Below are 27,370 nucleotides of genomic sequence, written 5' to 3'. Positions count from 1 at the left end.
ATTACAACTCAATTAATTTGCCACTATAAGCATTCCTATGTGAAGTTTGATATGAGCTGAATGTTGCAGTTTGACTTCCAGACTATTATTAATAATCATGAGAGATAAATACCGTAGTGTGAAAAAAACCTGAAGAATTATTACCATTAATATATCATGATTCATGAGTATCGTCAGTGCAGCCTACATCTCCTAATTCCCAGAACTCACTTTTTGATTACTCACTTTTGATACAAACTAGACTAGTCTACTTAGAGTTCTAGCTTCATGACTTTTGATCATGTGGACTATTTTATTATTCACAATCGCATCAATCATCCTGTTCAGAACTGGTGACGAATTCGCCATTCGGTAGTCATGGTAGTACATGTCATTCGTATTCATCAACAAGAACTTCCAGTAGTAGATTTCTATTGCAATCATTTCATTGAGCATACGCCATATACATGTACCATCTTTATATTCATGTCACCATTGATGATCTACTGATCTCACAAACTAGAAGATTGTTCACTTCAGGGATGCCTTTGCATCTAAAGAGAATTTTATTAACTGATTACTCGGTCACACATTATTAACATTTCCATATCATACGTACATGCTGCATGTAAACCAAGAGGACTGAATATTTTCTACTCATCAATGCAAGTACAATACTAATTACTATGCAACCTGATGAAGAGGTTGATTAAGTGTTTTGTTTTGTGGTAGAAGATGGAGCATTTCAAAATAAGAAAATTATATCTATAGTTGTATATATACGTATGTAGAAGATGAGAAGAAACTCATCTACTCAGATTGTATAGATAAGATGTACTAAGCTACATGTAGTTTTACTGTAGTTGCACAGAAAATATATTAATATTGTATGAACAGGGTGTCCCAAAAGTTCCCTAAATTAAAACATTTGCCACATCCTCTAGACTATAACACATTATACTACATATCTGGATTTTTCAGCTACAGGTACAAAAATTGTTATTGAAGACCAATCTATTGTAATGTTTTTGTGGAGGGTGTCTGCCTTTCGAAAAAAACAAACCCCAAAAAACACTCATAAATATATACAATATGGTCACACGTTTTAAGCTCGCCACCCAAAAAGGTGGAGATGTTACGCTTTTTGGTATCAAGCTGCAGTAAATCTCATATATTTTTGAAATTACAAAAGCTATCTCAATGCATGTGGTCTCTTTTAAAAGCTGTGTTATTATGCCATATTCCTGCAAAGTGGCATTGCCATAGTCCATCCAGAAGTGAAGATATACCTGTTTGAAGCTTGAAGTGCAGGGGTGGAGGCGGAAGCGGCGCCGGCGGAAGCGGCGCCGCCTGTACAAACTATATGGGAAATTGACATTTTTAGTACAACTTTTGCAGCAACGTTGATATTTTTGTCAAATCTTTGTGTATGGCTATAAATTTGGTACCAAATGAAAGCTAACATATTCTACTTTATTGTTTTATGATTGACAAGTAGATAAATGAATGTAGAGTATGGAATAACTGGGTGATAATAAAGATAATAATGAAAACATAGTGATTTTGGTGACTATTATATACAAGGAAATCGGTAGGAAAAATTATTTTAAAAATAATATTTCATGTCCGTTGATTTATTTTATTTTTTAAAAGCCAAATAATATTAGTTGTTGATCCTATTATACACTTTCCAGTAATTAAGAGTGGACTTTTTTGTTTATTTAACGCCATTAATGTCAGCATGATGATAATGCCCTTTTTGCAAAATAAATCAGTAAATCCATGAAAAGGAAGATGAGTTTGGACATCAAGATCAGTATCCTCCAGGAACTAATGTCATCACTGGCTACTACTATAACTTATAAGCAACATTCAGGCAATCCACATCACTATAATGAGCCAATCCTATAGTCAATGCTATCATACCAGTACCTACAGACTGTGTATTATATTTTGGCATTAAACTTATCAAAACACGAAAATACGAAATGGCTTCAAATTGTCAGACATGGACTATGTGGATGTAATGTGTGCAATTGCACTCAAGATACTTTTTTACATCATCTACATGTACAACGTTAAAATCCTAACATTTGTGTATGTGTGTTTAAAAGAATCAGTCTGTTTTTATGGGACATTGATAGTTTTCATGTACTATCTTCAAGATGCATTGGCATCAACATTGTAATCAGGCAAAAGCCAAGTTATTTATCATGTATGTTAATGTTTTATTAGTAAATTATTATAACTTTTTTCAATGACCCTACCCCCACAACATCATGTTAGAATGTGTAATAGTTAGTCTGATATAACAGAAATTACCTATAGATTGGTTATTGGGGTGATAATGGGCAATTGTGACACTTACATACATGGACTCAGTGAGAAGATGGAATTTCCGATTATATTTTTGCACCAAATTGGGATGGAAATTTTTATTTTGAACCCCATGCAATTTTATATTGTTGTAAGGGCCTAAGTGTGCTCTGCAAGGAAATAGCATTATTTTTGCTATGGGGTTACCACAGAAAAGGTTACTGTAAAAACCATTGGATGACTAAAAATATAAAATATTTCACATTTCAGTCAATGTTCCATTTTTATCTTATACCTAGTGTCAAATCTGAATGCATATATTTGGATTCCTTGTGCAATTTCCTTTCAGAAAATGTATACTTTTACTACCATAGGGTGTATACTTCAGCAAATATGAATTTGTAAAGGTAAAATCATGTCGCGAAAGCAAAAATCACCATGTAACGCGAAAGGAGGCGACCTTAAAACGCACGACCATATACATGTATGCTTGTAGATGGAATTATACATTATTGTTGAAGTTTCTTTTCACATATGAAGGGCTTTGTTGCAAAACCCCTTACATTCACTTCAGCAATTTAGAGAACACATCAAAAAATCATCAATAAAATCACTGAAGGGGTTTTTCAACAAAAGCAGTGTTTGGCACCCGGGGTTTAGCAGGATGCTCATCCTACCCAAGCGGCAAGCATCCCGCCAAAAACTGCTTTTGTTGCAAACCCCATATCAGTACTTTTTTTGATGATTTGTTTTATGTTCTCTTAAAATTGCTCAAGTGGATACACGGGGTTTTGCAACAAAGCTCTTCATATGGTAGGTACATGTACAATGTATGGATATTCCTTATGATAAATACATGTACTTGTGAAGTTGTGACAGTCAGATATGATTCAAAATGGTAAAGAGATTTTTGGGACACCCTGTAATATAATTACTTATTGATCACAATGATTCTGAAGATGTCATGTGAGAGTGAGCTATACAAATACTTACTGCTGTAGGCCTACATGATGTTAAGTAGTTAAGTAGAATATTTTCATGAGGTGAAAGATGGAATGTTCCATTCAACAAGGCTGAAAGCCGAGTTAAATGTACATTTCATCTTTCACCAAACTTGAATACCCTCCCCCTCCCCCAGGTCTGCTGAGTACATAAATCAGGGACTGCTTTTTGAGGAGAGCGAGAGCAATCACTCTCTACTGCTCTCCTTAAATCTGATAAGAGAGTGATTTTTATCTCTCCTTAGTTGACCATTCTCTAATTACAATTGTAAATGCTCTGAACAGCTCTCCTGGAAAACTCCAGAAGAGCTATTTAATGCTCTCCTGCAAATTCCGAAAAGCAGGCCCTGCATAAATTAATCTGTACCGGTAAACCTACATGAGTAATAAGATGATGGTAATGTTCTCAATAATTAGAAGAACATACAAGTTCTCATACAATGTAGAGGTTGTCAATGTGGCATCATTTTTGGCCATCTTGAATGTGTTTTTGTAAGATAGCTAAAGGCTGTTGGCAAGACCTCTATAAAAGTTATGGTTGGATGGAGGTTTGAAAGTAACTTTGAAATGTTGTCACCATTTGTAGTACCGTACTGTAATGACAAAGGGTAAGCAAGAATTGTTTTGTTCATTTCTTTTCATTAGAAAATCATGTCAACCCTACCTATCCAAAAAATGTTAGAATGACTAACTACAACTCAGTAAATGTTTGCTAATTGTAATGTTTGTGAAATTGTGTACAACTTTTTAATTTGTTTCCAATCAATTACAATGCAAAGTTACATGTTTTTTTTATGTACCGGTACCGTACTTGATGTACAATTATGTACATAATTCAATTTAAAATGATTTAATTTTCAGACAAAGTTTTTGAAGAGCAGTGTGTGCTTATACACTTGCAGTAAATTAGTACAGTGGAGCCTTGTAACATGAAATTGTCAGGGTCATGGATTTTAGTTTGTGTTTAAAACAGCATTTTGTGTTCTCAGGTTGATTATAATGCCCGGTGGGTTCAGTCGTCACTGACAATGTGTACGCATGATGGTTCCAATTAGGGGTACTTTTCAAGAAATGTCAGCGGAATTTTCGAGGACAAAAATGTTCGCAATTGTCCAAATTAGGGGTGTTTTGGAGCAAAATTGTCCTTGAAATGAAAAATAGGGTGTATTTCTAGGACTTTCGTCCGCGTTTTACCGCTACAGTTTTTGTTATTGTCCTCATTTCCCTGTGAAATAGGGGGAAAATTCAAAAGCGTCCTTGAAATGGTAAAAATAGGGGTATTTATTTCGGAAAAATGTCCGCGATTCCTCGTGATAAGGGGGTGAAATGAAAATGCGTCCTCAAAATGATAAAAATAGGGGAGGTATTTGGGGGCAAATTTTCCTTGATTTCACGCAAAATAGGGGGTAAAATTGCTGCAAATGTCCTTGATTCCCCGTGAAATAGGGGTCATTTTCAAATCCTGGAACGGTCATACGTCCTACCTTTAATTACAAACTGAACCCACCGGGTTATAATGTACAAGGTAGGCTTGGGACTCAAAAACCATTTTGTGTTATCAGGATTTTTGTGTTAACAGATTTTGTGTTAACGAGTTTACAATGTACGTTGGAAGTTTTCTCCTACATACATGTACATACACTGACATACAGGCTGTATCAAAATGATTGTTACTATTCCCATCAAATTTCATGTTTACAGTACTTCCAAATGCAACATTGCATCCCCTTCAAATGACCAGATTTGTTTTAAATAACCGGTGCATCTTATTGCATTTTGATATATATATACCAGTCTAACCAGTCTTGTAAATTGCAGGGAGGAGTCTAAGATTGAGTGACTGCTGCTTGCATTTCAACCTGCCTACATGTACATGTAATCATGAAGTTCCCATGACACAGGTCTTGTAAATCTGAAGTCTTGGGTTCGCCATCTAATTCAAGGGCAGGGTCACTAAGTTTTTTTTTCTATTTGTCTCCTTTACTATTGCAATAGTGAATATGGTGAAAAATTATATGTATGTGCAGTATTGTAGCTATGTACATTGTACATGTACATCCATACTACATAATATCTGTGCCATGAATATAATTTTACACAATTCCTCGAAAATGTAGCAATGGATACTGGAACTCAAATTATTACAATACATTGTACATAGTGATTACAAGTCATACATGTATGTACATGTAGAATCAGGAAATCATCTATTCTAATTCTATAGCCAAAAATATTGTTTGCTACGGTACTGTATGTACATGTAGTCCTTGCCAAATTTTGAACATTACAAAAAATTCAGCATTTTTCACATCCTGAAAATTTCACACAGCTACATGTATAGATAGTTTTATTTTATTAGGCCCTTGAAACTCAATTTCCTGTTTTTTCACGTCACCCGCGCACTTTACGAAATTTCACCCGCATTTGTGAACCAAGAATTTAAAAAAGAAATCATTATTTGGTAAAATTGTACTTGAAAACAGGCCACAAAATCATTTCGGAAGTAGGGAATTAAAATTCGGTCTTGGTAATCCCCTAATAATTATATTCATTTCGCTAGCTTCAAGTGTCTTACAATGTACTTGAATAATAATGGGTGGTGCCAAAGGGATTAATTTTTTTATGAGAAATGGAAATCACCAATATATAATGAATAATGAATAAAAATCCCTTTAAAAGGGAGAGCTTGGCCTTGGAATACCTAAACTGAATGAAATATATCAAAAAATAAATACAAAGAACATACTACACTACATGAACTCATATTGCAGTTAATGCAATAGGCCTATATTCGGTTATATGAAATGATCTGATCCAATCAGTCCAAGCCAGCACTGGCCCTTAATTTATACACCTGCTCCAACAGCAACTACCATCTAGGAGTACCTGACCAAGATGCATTGTTACCTTCCTACCTAGATAGGCCATATATACCTACCTATAAACATAGACCATATAGTCTAGATGGTCTGTGCTATGAAATACCTTAAACCTATACCTACATGTATACAATCTAGTTACCTCATTATGAGCTGAAAGAAAGTGATGGGAAACAGAAAATCAAGTTTCAAGGGCCTTGCACTAATTTTCTACAGAGAGTGAGAGGGCAAACAACCATTATTTTTCTTGGCCTTTTTTATATGTTAATGCTATTCCTTTTGTGAAATCAGTTTTGATGCCATTTGCGAAGGAAGAATGTGCCGATTCTCATTATACATGTATGTTAATACATACATGGCTAGTGGTACAGGAAGCGATACCAACAAATCAGAATAAAATGAGGCAAGCAAACAGATCAGAACTGGCAGTGTTTTACATGTAGTAGTGGTTGCCTACCTTTGCACTTGGTACATTGTTTGGTCTTGGTGTCTTCACACTCACAGCTCATAAGCTAGGTAGGTATTCTTCTCATTTAGCAACCATTTTGAAGTGATTTTAGAAAATGTGACAGATTTTTAAAGATACCAAGCTTATACAGTACTTCTATAAGATTAGCAACTATTTTAAACTGTTGCGATTTGGTAGTTCACAGCATCTTGCGAATGGTAGTGAGCTTTGGCAAAAATTGCATTGATCATTTCATAGTGAGTGTGTAGAAGAATTCAAATATCACCGATGTACTTTTGTAGGTCCTGTGGTTCTTGAGTTACATGTATGTTATAAAGAGGGCTGAAATAACAACACTTTTGTAAAACATACATCTCTCATTAACAATAAATCAAGCATGTTTCCAAAGTAAATGATTTGTAGAATGAACTTTTGCAAAACACCAAAGTGTTATTTTTCAATAATATATTGATTTAAATAATGAAAATCAATTTTTTGGCTGCTTCGACCAACAATACGTCATGTACATGCTTCCTATTTAGTGTAATGAGTTGTGGCTGTTGCATTTAGAATGTATTTGCCTGACACTTGACTTGGCTGATAAAAATTAGAGGCTTACCACACACATGCACTTTGTATATAGGCTGAAAAGGTAAAATGCTGTTTTTAATTTGATTATGTACGTATGTACTATGTAATGATGCATTATATAGGGCTGATAGAGGTTGATTACACATTGTTTTGTTCAGTTTTGCCAAAACATTAATTTTAGACAAACTTTTCCAAACTAACAAATAAAAGGTTTTTTTTTATTAACAACATTATTATTATTATTATTATTCCAATGATTTGTTTCTTGTCGTCATGATTTGGAAAGAAATTTGAAGCATTCCCTTGTACATGTACATTATTATGGATATCATGGAGTGCCTAATGTTTTACAAAATGTTGTATTTCTTCTTGCATTACATGTAAGTAGCAGAGTATTTTTGTCATCTTATCAATAAGTGACCTCTCTTGTTTGTTTTTGAGCCATCAATCAGAACGTACATACAATCCATGTACATTTAATAACTGCATCAATTTCTGATGGCTAATTCTTAAAGCAGGGACTGTGTATGAAGGGACTGGAAACCACATATTGATGGTTTTTGTTATTGGATTATCTTTGCCTTTCGATTACATGTGAGTTGCATCAAGGGCACGTTGTTAGATTTCTTATTATTTAGTACTTATATTGAAAAATCGATCATCAAAATTTTCCAACCCCAGACCAGATTCCAACATTTTCGAAAGTTATGATCTTCATCTATGGTGTTGTCCTTTTAAAGACAGTTCTTGTTCGAACATAATTTCTGTGTAGTATTGAGAATTATTTACACATGATTTTGGAGACAAAAAAAATGCAGAATGCTAGAACAAACAAACGAATCATTTTCTTGAAATTTGTGCACCATAGAATACGTTTTGTTCCTATAGATTTCGATACTGAAATAATTAATGTTCTTTGATGTTTTATGTTGGCATTTCTAGAGTCTTTCATTACAGTGAAGTTTACATGTACATCATGGGCGGATTTAGGGGGCGTGCGCCCCCTCTATTTTTTGACTAGCCATGGGCGCCGGCCTAACTTAAAATACAAAAAATGAAAGATGAAATTTATGAAAAAAATGAAATTAAAAAAAATGAACAAATTCGGCCATGAACAGCAAACAATGGGCCAAAACCGTTGAGTTTTCGAGGGGGGTAACCCCTTAACACCATTTTTTCGTCGTCGACCAAAAGGCGCCCCCTCTATCAAAAATTCCTGGATCCGACCCTGTACATGTAGACTCCTTTCGCATCTTGCCAGATAAGCCATGCACTGTGTTGTGCATTGTAACCTTCACCTGTGCTGAATTGAAATTCATACCAGGGTACATCAACATACATGTATTATGCATGATTGCTCAACTGAGGATGATTTGTAAGCCAGTAACTCGCATGGTACAATGAGTGGAAGCCATTTCCAGTCTCTTTTTTATACACATACAGTCTGTAAGGTTCCTGTTTTAAGTAACATTTTATCAATGACTTGCCACAGTATTTAAAAAGGTTTATTTTTCAAATACTGTTATTATACATTCCAGCTACGTCCAGCGTGACATCACAAGCAAGGTGTCACCTTATGACATCACGCTGGACACATTTCATTCACTATCAGAGAGGTTAGTTTAGTGAGCGTGAATGCAAATAAATCTGCAATCAATACAGTCTTGATCTGCTAAGAATTGAACAGGCCACCTGTCTCATCAAACCACTATATTACTTCTTTGAAAGTGAGAGACATGTCATCAAAGCTGGAACAGATAACAACAAAGTATTATTTTGTATTTTTGAGGCTGAATATATTACCAAAATATAGTATATTTTTGTTTAAGTTTACAAGTATCTATTCTGGATTGGAATTGGAATGTTTTAATTATATTTTAATTACATGTGTAATTGTGTATGCGCTGTTGCAGCTACAATTTATATTGGATGGAAGATGGGGAAAGGGGGAAACATCTGAGCCATCTAAACAAGGAAAATATTTAGTTATTCAAGGCAAGGGTTTGTTTCTCTGCCTATAAGTGCCCCATGACTCTGTCTGTTGTACATGTAAGTGTGAAATACAAAAACCCTTACCCTTAAATGCCTTTTTGTACATGTTTTAAAAAACTTGTAGCTTGCATCAAGATTAAAACAAACCCTTAATGACTAACTACTTCTGTTGAGATAGATGCCTCAGAGGTCTACCCCTGTCAGGACCAATGTCAGAAAGTAAGGGTGGGTATGAACTGATTGAACACCACCCAGTCAGACTTGTAACCTTTCTCCATCAAAATGAAGATTTTGGTAATACTATGTAGTGGAAAGTTATGTTCACTCCAAGAGGCTTCCTGGATCCCTTTATCCCTGTAAGATCACATCATATAAAAATGCCATGCTAGTCAATGTATAGTCTGCATGGTTTAGATAAATTGTATTTCATGTAATTAATGACCTTTTACAAAGATCCTGTAACATTACATGTAATAATTAAACATGTATCGTAACAATATAGTATTAGGGCCCCCCAAAAAAAAAAAGTTTGTTTCCAGTAGCAGGCCTGAAAAGTGCAATGCACAATGTTTTTTTTTGTGTTTTTTTCCTGTGTGTTTAAGTTTCCAAATTCCTTGCCATAGATTGAGCTCATTTAGTAGTGTGTTGAAACACCGGGGAAGCATCACAATTTGTTACTGTCAGTCCAGTGATTTATTAAAGAAGTAAATAATGTGTCCTGGTTGAACTGCCTTTTATAAATTTTTTCTAGCTTGTTTCTTTTCTCTCCCTTTTTTTGGTTTTAATGATTTAAAAAACAAAAGCAACATGCAAAAAACGGCTGCTAGAAAGCAATGCACGCGAGCTACTGGAAACAAACTTGTTTTTTTTTGGCTTTAGTTTTGCTTTGCTGTAAATTTGCCATAGTTTTAGAGCAAAAGTTCAACAGCTCAATATATATGTTCACCAAGCTGAAATTATTGTACTAAATTACAGACATTAGCTCTTGAAGCAAGAGAATTTATATCAGAAGACACAAGACTGAAGTATTGTCAAGGAAACTAACATGATATTGGTTTTAGAAGTAATAAGGAACAGTGTCTTGAAGTTGTTTTAAATTTCCAGATGTGTAACCCGATTGACAGCCTCACCCCCTCTCTACTTTATATATATCCTCATCCCTCCCCCTCCCCACTTAACCTCATCAAAATGCAGATTTTGGTAAAAGGGTGAAAGCTTAAATGTTTTGGGTGGTAAGAACACACTTGGTAGTTTGGTGAGCTACACGTACACCCCTACCAACATATATATATAAGTTGAGTGCCCTGTCCAGAACCTCTGGAGTAATTACATGTAAGCTTAAAACTTGGAATATGAATAATTGAGTGATGGGCTTCAATGTGTGGTCATGTAGATAACATCATGGGTTACAATCTGACTATCCACTTTTAATATAACTTCTTTTCAAAAGCTTCTGTCTGTTATATATTTTAGTTTTATTAGTATCAAAATATAGTTTAAGATATTGTATCATATAAGCATTCATTATTTTGAGAAACTTCAGGATGATATACATTACACAATACTGTAAAAGTGGAAATTTTCATGGTACACTAATTTTTTGCGCTTTTCGCGCATAACACAGCTACCGCGAAAATAAAAACAAGCAAATATATTCTTTTAATGTATAGGTCTATATACGAAAACTAAAAATCACAAAATTAAAAACAAGCAACATTGTTCAAAAACAACAAAGCACAAAAAATTACCACTTTTACTTTTACCATTTGAGACACAATCTGGTCCATGAGTTACTATAACTATTACCTTATACGAACATAAGGCTATCATATACTGAAAACACCAAATTAAAGGTCTATTTCTTGGTTCTAAAGTTATGAACTTTGTGATGTCTATTTTCTTATATATTTTTGCCTCTATTGCAATTTCAAATTTGCCACCTTTGGCCCCCATGGACCACATCGTGTCACATTTTAAAATAAAATAAAGCAATATTATTAGATTACTACAGTATAATATGGTTAATTAATTTGATACAGATGTCACTCATAATTATAACTGGGTAACTCAAAAAGATGTTAAACCCAAAGATTATTAACTGAAAAATGCACCATGCATAACACTATGGCAAATCTACCATCTTGGATTGTCGCTCATTGAGGCCACTATAATGAAAGACAGTAAAAAAGACTAGTTCGCGTCTGAAATTCTGACAACTAGTTATTGGGACGCTCCAGAATTGCGCAGGATTGGTCAGCAAATGCAAGGAACCAGGAACGGCTTGATATTAAAAGTGTATTTCTGTTTGTTTTTGGATATATTTAATTAGTATCTTTGTTGTATTCTGGTGAACATGTGTAGGAAGTATTGCTTGACACATGGTAATCATCAAGTGACATCTGGATGATATTTTTCCCGGAATTCACCAATCACAGCGTGTCTTTGCCCTGACATCAGACGCAATTTAGTCTTTTTATCTCTGTCTTTCATTATAAGGTCCAATTTCTCAAAGCTTGGCTAGTGGTCAGGCTTCCTAAGCCAGTAGGCTAGCCCTACCAATGTGGATTCATTTGATTGATTTATCTTTCTAGGTGATGTATGATGTGAAATTGTAAGTTAAGTACTGGTATAGGACTATTGGGCTGAAGTCTGACTTAGGAAGCCTGACCACTAGCCATACTTTGAGAAACCAGCCCTTAACATCCCTGGTATGTTCAACAGTTATCTTATGTACTAAAATGTAGACACTACATTTTGACTTTGGCAGTGGACTGATACAAATACAGTTTGTCCACTTTGATGTACGAAGTAAAGTACGCAGCAAATTACGCAGTTTCGGCTCGCCGTAATGTCAAGGAATTAACACGCTGCTAGCCTCACACAAATGCATGAGCGTCTTACTACACGATGCACAATACCTTACTTCGTACTTCAAAGTGGACAAACTGTAACATGCCAAATATTTGCTTTCATATAAACACTGTAATTATGACTTCAGAGGGCAAACTATATAACAACATGATTAATTAACTTCAATATTGAAATTAACATATTCCATTCCATATGTTGAAAAACTAATAGTAATAATATTAACTCAATAGATGTATCAAGTTTTAGTGGTCATAAATTGTATTTTAATCCCAAGCTTTTAATAATAACAATAAAACTGAACCCAATGTGAGTATTTTTTGTAAAATGTGTGCATTTCGTGGTGCAAGTTAGTCATCCAGAAAAGCCTCTTTCAACTAAATGAATCATTTCATCCTCTTTAATTGACTAGACATAATGTGTGGGACAGGGTTCGCAGGTTTTTGCCGCAGGTGGAAAAAACCGTGGTTTTAACCGCGGTTTTAACCTTTGCCAGTTTTTGCCGGCAAAAATGGCAAAAAATAAAAAAGTGATTTATAGTTCAGTTTTTTCATCTCAAAACAAATGATTAAGTTACAAAAATAAGTTCCCGAGTGTAACAAGGCCAGATTTTGTAATTATAAGTAACATATTAAGAAATTAAAGGCATGCGTTTTCATTGGCCACGTGCATTTAACGGAAATGTGGCATGTTTCAAATTCAAAACTTTTTCATTTTAAGGACTTCATGAGACAAAAAATATGTTGAATGATTTGTTAAAAGTTGTGTGTTACTGTTTATGAGCTTTCTGTGTCACTTTTTAATATTTTTGAGTGACTATATGTGAGTTTTTGCCAGTTCTTGCCATTTTTGCCGGTTTAAACCAGGCAAAAACTGGCAAAAACAGTTTTTGCCAGGTTTTTGCCACTTTGCCGGCAAAAACCGAACCCTGGTGTGGGAACAGCCCATTGGTCTGAAGAGGGTTCAAAGTAGGGTTTAGGAATATGGATAGGTTAGATTTATGGTTTGGGAGAGGATTAGGACTTACATTAGGGTGAGGATTAGTGAAAGTGTTAGGGTTTGTGACCAAGTTATTGGGTTTTCTGACCCTTTGGACTATCGACCTGTAGCCCAATTCCTAGGTTTATGACATTTTATTATTACAATGAGATGGATCTGTTTGTCTAATCACTGGAAACTGCTCATGGATCCCATTTGTAAGTTTCATTTCATTGTTGTAATTCACCCATCGCACGGTATATATGCAAGGAAAGCCTCAGTTTACATGAATGGGAATTGAACCAGTCATATAGCATTGTGTTAAGTTATAAACTTATGTAATTCATCCTTTCATATCTATTGCCTGTTTGAGGCTTTCCTTGCACATGGCGGAACAGTGCAATAGGCAAATAGTAGGCCTTAATAAGCGCATCCTGAAATACTTAAGCGCCCAACTTAATCAGGTTGAATACATGTATACGAGCAGTTCAAACATTGAAAACCTTGAACATGAAGTATAGCAATGTCAGGTACATTTATTTTCATGTAGCTTGCAATGGATGTAATTTCAGAATCATCCACATGAGTATTTCAGTATGTACAGTATTTGACAGCTAAAAGTAATAAAATAGGTATGCTTTAAGCAAATAAATATAAATGCACATTTGAGTTTTTGGGTGGGTTCTAGCTTAATCGGGGCTGTCAATGTCAGAATTATTTTGGAATTCATAGACTAACCAAACAAAATTGGGACCAATTCAACACTATGCCACATGAACATTTATATAAATCGTGTCTCGCATAGCCTACAATCATGTTAATTGTGTCAGACCCACCTCTTTTAGCAAAGCATACCATCTGTTGGCACAAGCACATAATGATTATAATAATTGCAATACCAAACAAACATTTTCATCTTTGCTTTTACAGCCCAATTCAAAACAAATGGTTAGAAAAATGTGCATATTATGTATAAATATAATAGCATGCCTTTATACTTTAAAAATACAAACAAAAGTCACCATGCATTGATTAGTCTCCCCTTTCCCCATCCCTACACATACAGTTCCCAAAATAGGCATGGAATGTTTAAGTCTCCACTTTTTTATAGTATCTGTTGGTGGCCACATCTCCTTTCTTCATTGTCAACACCAGATATTCGCCTTCCAGATGTCGTGACACCGTAGGCTGCTCATCTGGCTTCTCCACTGGTTTGATGACAAGTTTGTCTCCTTCCCAGGCTGGGCTCATTCGGTTGATCTCTTTAGTCCAAGGGTTACTGAAATCATACTCCTCACCAGCTGTAAAAGTTTGCGTATCACTACCTTTCATCGATTGGTTAGTTATATCAAACTTGTTGCCTTCTTGTTTGATTATAGTAGTTGGTCGTGACATGCCCATCATCTTACGTACAAAGTAATTGACTCCCATCTCGCACCAGAATTTGTCAAAGTTTTCATCATTTTTTTCCAATCTCCAAGTACCGCTAAAGTTGGCATTGGCCTGTGGAGCTGCCTCTGCATTTGCTTCTGTACTTGCCATGATTTGGATAGAGTTATGTTACCAGGAACAGTGACAAATTTTTTTCAGTCTCTGGGTACCTGCTGAGACAAAAAAAAAAGAAGATATTTTAGTATACAGATACCTTCAGTAGAAAGTAGACGTATTTGTCATTCAATAAATTACTATTTCAATACATTGTAGCAAATATTGAGTGCTTAAAATGAAATTGCTAACTTCAGTACTGACAGTAGATAATTCTCTCACTTCTTCACTTAAAGCCATATTATAACATTTGCTGTGGAGGACGCCCTCAATATTTTACAAAAGTCTGTCTTTTACACGATTATGTTGTACTTTATTGAACCAACATACCCTGCAAAAATCAAGACCCTAGCCTACAATGCTAGACAAAATAGGTTGGAATGAAAAATAGAATGTGCGCATGCACCTTGTAATGGCCATATTTTCGTTATTTCTAGAGTGATGAAATGGCACTTTCTTGAGTGTCAAGTCTAAACATTACCCTCACCCCCAATACCTCCCCCTGCCCCACCAATCAATGTACTACTGAGCGCACATGAACAAAATGTCAGGATTCAACATTGATCGGGGGGAACGGGGGCTCATTGCAATACCGTACTAATATCATTCCAACCCTTTTGTCAGGGTTGTCTCTAAGGCTACCCAAAATTACATAATGACACATGTTTTATAGCTATAGTTTTTTTATTCTTTGTCCGATTTACATGAAAATTTACATCAAAATAAAAAAATTAATTGTCTTTTCCTCAATGACAAAACCAAAATTGTTTTAGTGTCACTAGTGTAAGGGAGTGGTCAATTTATGTACATGCAGCCTTTAATTTGAAGTTCATGCAATTCAACTAAAGTAGCTCATATAACGTCATATATTGCATTATAAGTGTTGTACGTCCAAGAAATGTTCATTTTACCCTTTACATGTAAATGAAATATCATAAATGTAATTCATGAAAGTATAATCTTAGAAACAGAACATGAAAAACTGAAATAAATGTTTTTTGAAGTTAAAAAATATACAAAATACATAGAAAATCATTATTTCGTCTTCAGTAGATAGTTAACATGCGTAGTATATTTTACAGGTTTTATAGCTATATTGTTCTTATTGTAAGTCTGTAGAAAGGAAAATTAAAATCAAATGTTCAGTACAAAAATGAAGCATTTAATTTAATTTTTATTCATAGGCAAAAGCAAATTAAAACAAAAGAAATTTTTTAAAATGCCGGGAATTTAACCCAAGCCCTTCCGTTAACTGCCAGTCGCCTTATCCACTGAGCTATTGAGGCGTTGTAATTCTATGTGCACTTTTGTACTAGAGATTCTTTATAAATGAATAAAAAGTGTTTTAAACTAATCCACTTGTTTTATGCAACAATAATAAATTGGCTTATTGAATAGAGAACCACGGTATTCAGACCTTTTCTTCACAAATTAAAACCAAAACTTGACATAAATAGAAAAATGCACGGTATGCAAGCCTGTAAACAGTATAGGGACATAGTATTAAAATCTTTATTGTGTCTGCATACCGTAAAACTCATACATTGATATGGTCTAAATTATCGCAAACAAATCGAGTAACATTAAATAGCTCCATTGGTAGAGCGCGTACCAGTTAAACGAGCAGATTTGACAGCGCGGGTTCGAATCCTGCATGGTCGCTTTTTTATTTTGATCCCGATATTTTATTTTTCCTTAGTATTTATTTATACAGAATAGATTTCAGATTTTTGTTGATCTAAATAATGTTTTACAAGTTTGTAGACTTATTTTTTTGGCATTTAAAGTGATCAGTTGTGTTTCTAAACAGGGCCAAAAATAGGATATTAGGAATTTTAGTGACCAGTCCCAAAATATGACGGATTAGCTATTGTTAGATGATTTTTTTTTCAACTTTTCAAATACAATGCTAGACAAAATAGGTTGGAATGAAAAATAGAATGTGCACCTTGTAATGGCCACATTTTCGTTATTTCTAAAGTGATAAAATGGCACTTTCTTGAGTGTCAAGTCTAAACATTACCCTCACCCCCAATACCTCCCCTGCCCCACCAATCAATGTTGGGTACTACTGAGCGCACATGAACAAAATGTCAGGATTCAACATTGATCGGGGGGAACGGGGCTTATTTGCCATACCGTACTAATTTCATTCCAACCCTTTTGTCCAGGGTTGTAGGTGCTGTAGTTTTGTCAGATTTTGAATAAAACGCAGGAACCGTCATTTTGTGCTTCAGGAAATCTTTTTACTGCTATGATTCAATAGTTGACTAAACAACTTTTTTGAAAATTACTGTTCCACCACAGACACCATTCTGTGAGAATGGGCCAAATCAGTAGATGGCAACTTCATTATTTGAGGATGAAATAAGCAGTAGATAGCAACTTCCTGGTTGGGATACAAAAGTTGTTATCTTCAGTAGATAGTATTGTGTGATGAAAGAAGTTGCTATCTTTAGTAGATAGATAGATAGCATCTTATTCATTTGTGTAATGAAAGACGTTTATGCTGAAAGAAGCTGCTATCTTAGAAAGCAACTTCATGGTTGGGATACAATAAGCTGCTATCTTCAGTAGATTGCAACTTCATTGTTTGAATGATGAAAGAAGCTATCGTCAGTAGATAGCAGCTTCACTTGTGTGATTAAAGAAACTGATACCTTGAGACAGTAACATCAATGCTTGAAAGATAACAGAAGTTGTTATCTTCAGTAGATAGTATTATCACTTCTGTGACGAAAGAAGTTGCTATCTTTGGTATAGATGGCATCATTTGTGTAATGATGAAAGAAGCTGTCATATTCAGTAGATAGCAACTTCATTGTTTCAATGGTGAAAGAAGCTGCTATCTTCAGTAGATAGGAACTTCAAGGTTGGGGTCTTCAGTAGATAGCAACTTCATTGTTTGCAGTATGAAAGAAACTGCTATCTCCAGTAGATAGCAACTTCATGGATTGGGGATGAAATAAGCTGCTATCTTTAGTAGATACCAACTTCATTGCATTGGTAGATATCATCTTCATTTGTGTGATGAAAGAAGTTTATGATGAAAGAAGCTGTTTAAATAATGATTGTTTAAATGATGAAAGAAGCTGTCATCTTCAGTAAATAGCAACTTTATTGTTTAAATGATGAAAGAAGCTGCTATCTTCAGTAGATAGCAACTTCATTGTTTGAGTGATGAAAGTTCCTGCTATCTCCAGTAGATAGCAACTTTGTGGATTGGGGATGAAATAAGCTGCTATCTTCAGTAGATAGCAACTTCATGGTTTGGGATGCAATAAGCTGCTATCTTCAGTAGATAGCAACTTCATTGTTTGAGTGATGAAAGTTCCTGCTATCTCCAGTAGATAGCAACTTTGTGGATTGGGGATGAAATAAGCTGCTATCTTCAGTAGATAGCAACTTCATGGTTTGGGATGCAATAAGCTGCTATCTTCAGTAGATAGCAACTTCATTGTTTGAGTGATGAAAGTTCCTGCTATCTCCAGTAGATAGCAACTTTGTGGATTGGGGATGAAATAAGCTGCTATCTTTAGTAGATACCCAGTCTGCCGCCTGGACAACCAATTCTTTAGAAATGCTTAGTCGCGCTAAAAGTCGATCGATACATGTAAAAATCAGCACAATTCAGAGATACACCTTTTGCTATGAAATTAATTTTCTCGGTCAAATATAAAGCAATATTTTTTTTCTTCAGTAATGTCAGTTAAAAACTTGGTGCTTGATATTCATTTTTTTTAAATCCTGGTGTTAAAATTAAGCATCAAATTGTGTCTTTTAGTGTGATATTTTTGATTTTTATAGGCCTTGAATTACCTAGCAGCTTTTTACGAATTCATGTTTTAGCGCTCAAACTAACATAGTTTGCTAAAGAAAGATATTTCCCACCTCTGTAAAGCACATCGTGTGGGTCTATATGTTATAGTTTTGTCAGAATTTCCGTTTTTGTTTTACCCTTTTTCCATTCAGTCTCCGAAAATGTCAAACTAAGTAAAAGTAGGCAATGGTGAGTACTTTTATCTCGAGAGCAACCAGCTGAAATAGTCAATATTTCCTTTGTTGTTATCCAGGTCAATTTTTCATTGAAAGCAAATTGCCCGACCAGCGATTAAATCCCCAATTGGGTGTTCTGGTTAAACATGATCAGTAGGAGCGCTATAGGTCTGGGAATTTCTTTGCTATATTGAAGTTCTGGCAACACTATAGCCATGCCGGTATTCCTATTAAACCCAGGGATATCGATCCACAATGCTAGTATTTAGCCTTTAGATTTCACGTGTTGATTTAGAAATTTTTTCAGCCGACAGTGAAAGATGGTGAAATCAAAACGGAAATTCTGACAAAACTATGATATATAGCTCACGGTGATGTGCTTTAGAAAGTTGGGGAAAATCCTTCATTAGCGAACTATATTACTTTGAAAAGCTAAAAGGTTGATCCAAGAAAAAGCTCGAGCAGGCCGAGCTGAAGCCTATAAAAATCGAATATCTTACACTAAATGACTGAATTTCAGGCCTAAGTTTAACACCAAGATTTTAAAAAAAATCAGTATCAAGCATTATAGTTTTTCCAGCCATTTACTGAAAAAATGAAAATTATTGCTTTTCATTTGGCTGAGAAAAAAAATTTTACACTGAAAAGATGTAACTCAAAATTTTGCTCATTTCAACACCAATTTCGATCGTTTGTATTGCCTCATTAAATGACTGAGTGAGCCTTGCAGAACAAAAGAATCGGTTGTGCAGGTAGCTGACTGTACCAACTTCATTGCATTGGTAGATATCATCTTCATTTGTGTGATGAAAGAAGTTTATGATGAAAGAAGCTGTTTAAATAATGATTGTTTAAATGATGAAAGAAGCTGTCATCTTCAGTAAATAGCAACTTTATTGTTTAAATGATGAAAGAAGCTGCTATCTTCAGTAGATAGCAACTTCATGGTTTGGGGATGCAATAAGCTGCTATCTTCAGTAGATAGCAACTTCATTGTTTGAGTGATGAAAGTTCCTGCTATCTCCAGTAGATAGCAACTTTGTGGATTGGGGATGAAATAAGCTGCTATCTTCAGTAGATAGCAACTTCATGGTTTGGGGATGCAATAAGCTGATATCTTCAGTAGATAGCAACTTCATTGTTTGAGTGATGAAAGTTCCTGCTATCTCCAGTAGATAGCAACTTTGTGGATTGGGGATGAAATAAGCTGCTATCTTCAGTAGATAGCAACTTCATGGTTTGGGGATGCAATAAGCTGCTATCTTCAGTAGATAGCAACTTCATTGTTTGAGTGATGAAAGTTCCTGCTATCTCCAGTAGATAGCAACTTTGTGGATTGGGGATGAAATAAGCTGCTATCTTTAGTAGATACCAACTTCATTGCATTGGTAGATATCATCTTCATTTGTGTGATGAAAGAAGTTGATGATGAAAGAAGCTGCTATCTTCAGTAGATAGCAACTTCATGGATTGGGGATGAAATAAGCTGCTATCTTTAGTAGATACCAACTTCATTGCATTGGTAGATATCATCTTCATTTGTGTGATGAAAGAAGTTTATGATGAAAGAAGCTGTCATCTTCAGTAGATAGCAACTTCATTGTTTGAGTGATGAAAGTTCCTGTTATCTCCATTAGATAGCAACTTTGTGGATTGGGGATGAAATAAGCTGCTATCTTCAGTAGATAGCAACTTCATTGTTTATTGATGAAAAAGATATCTTCAGTAGATAGCAGCTTCATTGTTTGAGTGATGATTGAAGCTGCTATCTTCAGTAGATAGTAGTATTTAATACTTGTGTGATGAAAGAAATTGCCATCTTCAGTAGATAGAATCTTCACTTGTGTGAAAAAGAAGTTTATGATGAAAGAACCGGCTATCTGCAGTAGATAGCAACTTCATGGTTTGGGGATGGAATAAGTTGCTATCTTCAGTAGATAGCAACTTCATTATTTGAGTGATGAATGAAGCTGCTATCTTCAGGAGATAGCTATCTATCAGTAGACAGCATCTTCACCTGTGTGATGAAAGAAGCTGCTATCTTTCAGTAGATAGGAATTTCATGGTTTGGGGATGAAATAAGCTGCTATCTTCAGTAGATAGCAACTTCATTATTTGAGTGATGAATGAAGCTGCTATCTTCAGGAGATAGCAACTTCATTGTTTTTTGGAGTGATGAAAGAAGCTGCTATCTTTCAGTAGATAGGAACTTCATGGTTTGGGGATGAAATAAGCTGCTATCTTCAGTAGATAGCAACTTCATTATTTGAGTGATGAATGAAGCTGCTATCTTCAGGAGATAGCAACTTCATTGTTTTTTGGAGTGATGAAAGAAGCTATCTTCAGTAGACAGCATCTTCACTTGTGTGATGAAAGAAGCTGCTATCTTTCAGTAGATAGGAACTTCATGGTTAGGGGATGAAATAAGCTGCTATCTTCAGTAGATACCAACTTCATTATTTGAGTGATGAAAGAAGCTGATGTCTTCAGTTGATAGTATTATTTATCACTTGTGTGACGGAAGAAGTTACTATCTTCATTAGATAGCATCTTCACTTGTGTGATGAAATAAATTGCTATCTTTGGTAGATATCCTCTTCATTTGTGTGATAAAAGAAGTTTATGATAAAAGAAGCTGTCATCTTCAGTAGATAGCAATTTTATTGTTTTAGTCATGAAAGAAGTGGCTATCTTCAGTAGATAGCAACGTCATGGTTTGGGGATGCAATAAGCTGCTATCTTCAAGAGATAGCAACTTCGTTGTTTATTGATGAATGAAGCTATCTTCAGTACTTCATTGTTTGAGTGATGAAAGATGTTGCTATCTTCAGTAGACAGCAACTTCATGGATTAGGAATGAAATAGGCTGCTATCTTCAGTAGATACCAACTTCATTGTTTGGGAATGAAATAAGCTGCTATGTTCAGTAGATACCAACTTCATTGTTTGGGAATGAAATAAGCTGCTATCTTCAGTAGATACCAACTTCATTGTTTAAGTGATGAAAGAAGCTGCTATCTTAGGTAGATAGCATCTTCACTTGTTTGGGTCTTGAAAGTAGCTGCTATTTGCAGTTGATAACATCTTCACTTGTTTGATAAAAGAAGTTGTTATCTTCAGTAGATAGCAGCTTCTCTTGTTTGATGAGACAAGCTGCTATCTTCAGTAGATTACCCAGCAAGCACAACATTTTGGCAATATTTTCAAAAGGGCACACAAAGGTTGCAAGAAATCATTTCAATGTCTCAGGTTATATAAAGGCATTAAGAAATAAACTTCTGCAGGCAGCAACTTCATTTTATGAGTTAGGTATGTATTTGTGAGTTATGCATGATTATGTGTATTACACTGCTCAATATGCCACCACTGTGTTGTAATTTTGTTCTGGTGTACCAGAACGAATTTCAAATTTGACCATAGTTTTGCTTAATGAATAATTAATCTGAAGATTTAATTTTATATAAACAGTATGTAGCCAGAGGTTTCCAGTGGTATTTTGTGTGTGGAAAGTTGGGGATATGAAGCTGTGCTGTGGATCACGAAATGCCCTAGTTCGCAAAGCAAACTTTAAAAAACTGGCAAAAAAGACACATCATTTATCTCTATGATATTTTCGTTATTGGTGTTGCCTGTGCAGAAATGTCCCTTTAACATCAACACAACTTGAACAATTACATAAATAATTGGCAAAATTCGAACTTGGTGTACCATATAAAAGTATCCGCATAACATGGAAAATATGTGATTTTTTTTAAATCAATCATAATCTTGACAATCTATGGAATTGATGCATACTAAACAGAAAACAGGATTTTCAATGCATCACTGCTGTACCGTATGGAGTGGAGAAGGATACAGTAACTTCCTAAGGAAGAGCTAATCATGCATAAGAACTTGCATTCAGTCCTCAATCTTCAATCTCAGACCTATTATAATGTTGTAGCTAGTAGGCCTACTAGTAGTAGTAGTATTCTATGAAATACTGATAAGCTTACCAGTTCAGTTTTAAACGTTCTATGACTGAAGATCAAGATGCCTGAGCAAGTGTGTCAGTGCTGTCGAAGTGTGGTAAGCTGTATATGTATTTTACTGATACGCAAATTAACTGAATAAGCTGAATGCTCTGTCATGCGGAGCCTATGTACGTGGTATACGTGATGGTTTAGCCTGACTGCCTTGGAACCAAACAGGTGTCATGGGTCGTGTTTACAAATCGGCCTTCTATTCCACTAGTGCCATCAAAGCATTAATATTAATTACACTACGTCACTTTCAGAGGCACATACACGATTAATTTGATTGTTCAATATTATTAGAGAGTAGACTCATGCAGGACTGGATACAAAATAATGTTTCTCTTCAATATTATTGAAGAGATCTAATCTAATTTGATTTTATTGACGGTTGGACAATAAAAGCACTACCCGGTATTTAGATATTGTTTGTGTGTAGTGCAGTGCACAATGATAATCCACTTTTGTATCAGTCTCGGATCGTGTATGGGCCGCATTAGTCTGAAGTTTACCAGCGGGAAAAACTTTAACGAAAAACTTTAACGAACCCCCCCAACCCCTTGGCTACGCCACGTGCAAATCCGGAAATGGAATAGGCCTAATATTTCTGAATTAAAAAATCGACCAGCTGGCAGCTACTCGATGACGTGACTTTCAGTTTCAGGGAGGGAACAGGAAGCTGGGTGGGCATTTGCCCACTCAGTAAATTATTTTGCCCACCCAGTAAATTCAACTTGCCCATTGCCCAAAAATGCCCACACAGCAACATATAATAAATTATTATAAAACTACATGTAGTAGGCCCCCTATGCCTACTATGATGCATCTCTTGAAATCAACTTACTTTTTGCAAGTGATGTTGAATAATTATGAAAGTGATGTAGGCCTATCCTTTCCTAGCACTACCAATTTATTCAGTTCCAACTTCGGAACAGTAGGTCTACAAAAGGGTATAGGAAGATAAAAATTTAAAACCATTTTGAATTATTTCCACACAAAACCCGGAAACACCTCTGTATGAGCGTTCAAGTGGACAGTATTTTCCGTGGGCCATGAGAGCACATCAGACATACGAAGAATGTCCTTCTGATATCAAATAATTTTGATTTTTTGACCCCATTTTTTCTTCGATCACGTGCTCCTTATATTCTACCTGTCCCTTGGGCTTAACGTCCCTTATTTTTCATTTGAACAGCAACTTTCGAATCGTAACTGAAGCAAGAAAGCCATTTGAAGACATTTAGATTCTCTTAGCTTCTCTTCTCGGGGAACGTTGGCTCAGTCTCATCCACAACCTTGCAAAAGTGAGTGAGTAGGTTGCCTACTTAGTACTTATGCATTCTAAATAAATTCACTCTCCGAAAGAGTGAAATTTACACTCCAACACAAGCCTGAAATTTCGCTCTTTCAATAGCCATAGCCCTATAAAGGACCACTCCAAAATGTGTTGTCCCTTACCCCTCCAAAGAACGTGTAACTCTTTTTGGAGTGGTCTCTCGACTGTTCAAAAATGTTCGGTTCGCTACGCTTACCGTAATTGGTAACTAACCCCCCCCCACAAAAAAATCTAAAATGCATGTGAACGCGCAGAGTAAAAACATGATGTCATGAAATGAATATTAATATCACGGAAGTTGACACAGCGTATATAAACGTTTCATATAGAAATCTAATTATAGGCCAGCTCATACATTAGCTTACACGGGTCAGCGCTCGTCTGTCGTCTAGTCGAATTTAGATTCTAGCAAAATAGGCCACATGTTACAGGGGAAGTTGCCCAAAGTTGTCCAAAAATGCCTGAAATTTTGCAACATTTTTTAATGTTACGTAAAATTCCTCAAAGCTGCGTGGCCGCGTGAGGTTGCATGACCTATTTGTGCTGCATTGGAAAATTGTTGACAATTCAAATCCGCGCTCACTTTACGCAGCTTGCGCACAAGTTGAAGCAATTTTGAGTAATTTGATGCATACTATACAGAAAACTATACGCGATTTTGAGAAACTTTAAAGCAAGTTTGTGGAACTTAACGCAATTTCGAGGAAGTTTTAAGCAACTTTGTGAAACTTTGAATAACTTTATACTATTTTGACCACTTTGGGCAACTTCCCCTGTGTGACATAGGGCCTATTTTAACTTTAGAACTTTTGCATCAAATCATTATTTTAGTGGGTTTTTTTTCTTTAACGTTCCGGAAATAGAGAATATCTTGATTGATTATCGATTATCAATTATTGATTATCGATTATTGATCATCGATTATTGATTGACACGACAACCCCTCCCCTCCCCATAGACCCTTCGTAAGGGAGCGACCTGACGGGTTTGAAAACCACCATCTTCATCTCTACGGTGGTGCAATAATTATGTGTACACCGGGGTGGTGAATTATAGGGGGGAGGGGGAAAGCGATTTTTGGCAGGTCGAAAGGGGGGGGGGAGCAAGTGATGTTTGGCACATTTTTTTTGGGCACCGTTTCTATACACCCTAAAAAGGTGTAGGAAAACATTAGGAACACGTCAATATGCAAAATTTCCTGCTCGATGCGCTCGCATTATATGATAAGACAATTTTTCAAGGTAATTCCTACTCTCAACATTGTCAATAATATTTTTAAAGGCCGATATCTCAATTTCCAATTTTATATTACCATAACTATACGAACTCATTATCTTCGCTTAGGAATGTCCATTTCTTTGGTGAAAATGGCATTGTGGAGCAAAATATCTCTATATTTAAGATATGTAAAAACCTCAAAATTGATAACCTGCTCAAAAGTGTCTCCTTTTGACATGACACGTCACATCCCAACAAACACAAAACGTTTTCGACATCATTCGCAAAAGGTTATAAAATGTTGTCAGAAAACGTTTAAATGTCGGGTTATATAACGGGTATATTAAGGGTATAAAACGTTTTCATAACATTGAAAAACATTTTTTGATAATCTACTGCCCAGCAAACACAAAATGTTTTACAGAAAACGTTTAAATGTCGGGTTATATAAAGGGTATAAAAACGTTTTAATAACATTCCAAAAACATTTTTGAAAACCTGATACAAAACATATTCTAAACAGAATGTTATTTTTGGGTTGAAAAAATATTTTGCGAAAAATGTTTGCAACAACGTTTTAAATACGTTTTTATGACCTTTATATAACCCGACATTTAAATGTTATTAAAACGTTTTGAAGAAAACATTTTATAGAACATTTCTGTGTTTGCTGGGGGCAAATATTTTAACATTATGTTATTTAAGTGTTGACAAAATATTTGGCAAAAATGTTTGCAAAATAGTTTACAATAACATTTTTGAAAACATTTTAAAAATATTAAAAATGGATGTCGCAACGGGTGCTTTGCAAACGAAGGTATTGAGAAAGGTTGAATATATTTTGTTAGGCCTATCTACTGACGATAGCATTTTTAAACTTAATGAACTAATACAAAAAAGAAGGAAATCATAAGACTTAGCATGACACGAGTCAGAAAGATCATTTGGTATATTCTTTTTTATATTTCATGTTTGTTTGTTTGTTTGTTTTTTATCTACTCAAGATACCATTTACGGTGCAATTTGCAAATAACCCGTTCCGACATCCGTCATCTTCTGTGAACACGCGCGAGCCCACTTACGACATGCATCATTTACGATCTGCATCATTTTCTCGTAACGCGCGCACAAACGGCTATCTTCTGAAGATAGCATTGCGGGCCTAATAAAACCACAGAAAATATTTCACAAATTAGAAAACATCTGTTAGGAAAGTTTGTTTTTGATGTTTTTTGTTAGTTTTTTCCGCTATCTACTCAAGATAGTATTTTTTTAAATAAAATACAACAAAAGTAAGTAAGAAAGGTTGAATTAATATTTTGTTATCTATACTGATGATACCATTTGGAACCGTATGAACTAATTTTTAAAAAATCATAGAAGTCAGGAATTTCATTAGGTATATTTTTTGTTACTACATGTTTGTTGTTTGTTTGCTTATTTGTTTGTTATCTACTCAAGGTAGAATTTACGGTGTGATTTGCAAATCATTATATGCCCTTTGCGACATCACGCATCATCTGCTGTCAAAACACGCGCTCAAAGCCTACTTACCGGCTGCATCATTTTCTCGGAACTCGCAGATGGCTTTACGGGCTTAATAAAACAACAAAGAAAATACTTCACAAATTTAGAAAACGTCTGTTAGGAAAGTTTGTTTTGATGTTTTTTGTTTGTTTATTTGTTTGCTTGTTAGTTTTTCCGCTATCTGCTCAAGATAGGCCTAGTATTTATTTGTCAAATACAAAAAAATTGAGAAAGGTTGAATATATTTTGTTAGGCCTATCTACTGACGATAGCATTTTTAAACCTAATGAAATAATACAAAAAAGAAGGAAATCATAAGACTTAGCATGACACGAGTCAGAAAGATCATTTGGTATATTTTTTTATATTTTATGTTTTTATGTTTGTTTGTCTGTCTGTTTGTTTGTTTGTTTTTTATCTACTCAAGATACCATTTACGGTGCAATTTGCAAATCACCCGTTACGACATCCATCATCTTCTGTGAACACGCGCGAGCTCGAGCCCACTTACGATCTGCATCATTACGATCTGCATCATTTTCTCGTAACGCGCTTGTTAGTTTTTCCGCTATCTACTCAAGATAGTATTTATTTGTCAAATACATAAAAAAAAATGAGAAAGGTTGAATATATTTTGTTAGGCCTATCTACTGACGATAGCATTTTTAAACCTAATGAAATAC

The 27,370-nt window shown here is 35.2% G+C and overlaps 1 protein-coding gene across 2 annotated transcripts; it reads right to left on the bottom strand.

Annotated features, from left to right (window-relative positions):
• Nucleotides 1-13,559: 13,559 nt before the first annotated feature.
• LOC140153375 (fatty acid-binding protein, heart-like) lies at nucleotides 13,560-22,800 on the bottom strand. 2 transcript variants are annotated; one of them, XM_072176111.1, is made up of 2 exons: nucleotides 22,589-22,800; nucleotides 13,560-14,656 (listed from the first exon to the last, which is right to left on the bottom strand). In XM_072176111.1, exon 2 carries the CDS (start codon nucleotides 14,592-14,594, stop codon nucleotides 14,142-14,144), a length of 453 nt encoding a protein of 150 aa, XP_072032212.1. In that variant the 5' UTR covers nucleotides 14,595-14,656; nucleotides 22,589-22,800; the 3' UTR covers nucleotides 13,560-14,141. The 2 variants fall into 2 exon arrangements, with proteins under 2 accessions (XP_072032212.1, XP_072032213.1); XM_072176112.1 differs by having other exon boundaries at nucleotides 13,560-14,653.
• Between the last annotated feature and the right edge of the window lie 4,570 nt (nucleotides 22,801-27,370).

This window comes from Amphiura filiformis, chromosome 5 (genome assembly GCF_039555335.1).
Source record: "Amphiura filiformis chromosome 5, Afil_fr2py, whole genome shotgun sequence".
In the NCBI taxonomy this organism is placed as follows: Eukaryota; Metazoa; Echinodermata; class Ophiuroidea; order Amphilepidida; family Amphiuridae; genus Amphiura; species Amphiura filiformis.
This window is presented reverse-complemented; position numbering and strand designations above follow the sequence as displayed.

Bases quoted from the DNA above. Each gene is read 5' to 3' on its own strand.
- LOC140153375 (XM_072176111.1), bottom strand. From the start codon at position 14,594: ATGGCAAGTACAGAAGCAAATGCAGAGGCAGCTCCACAGGCCAATGCC.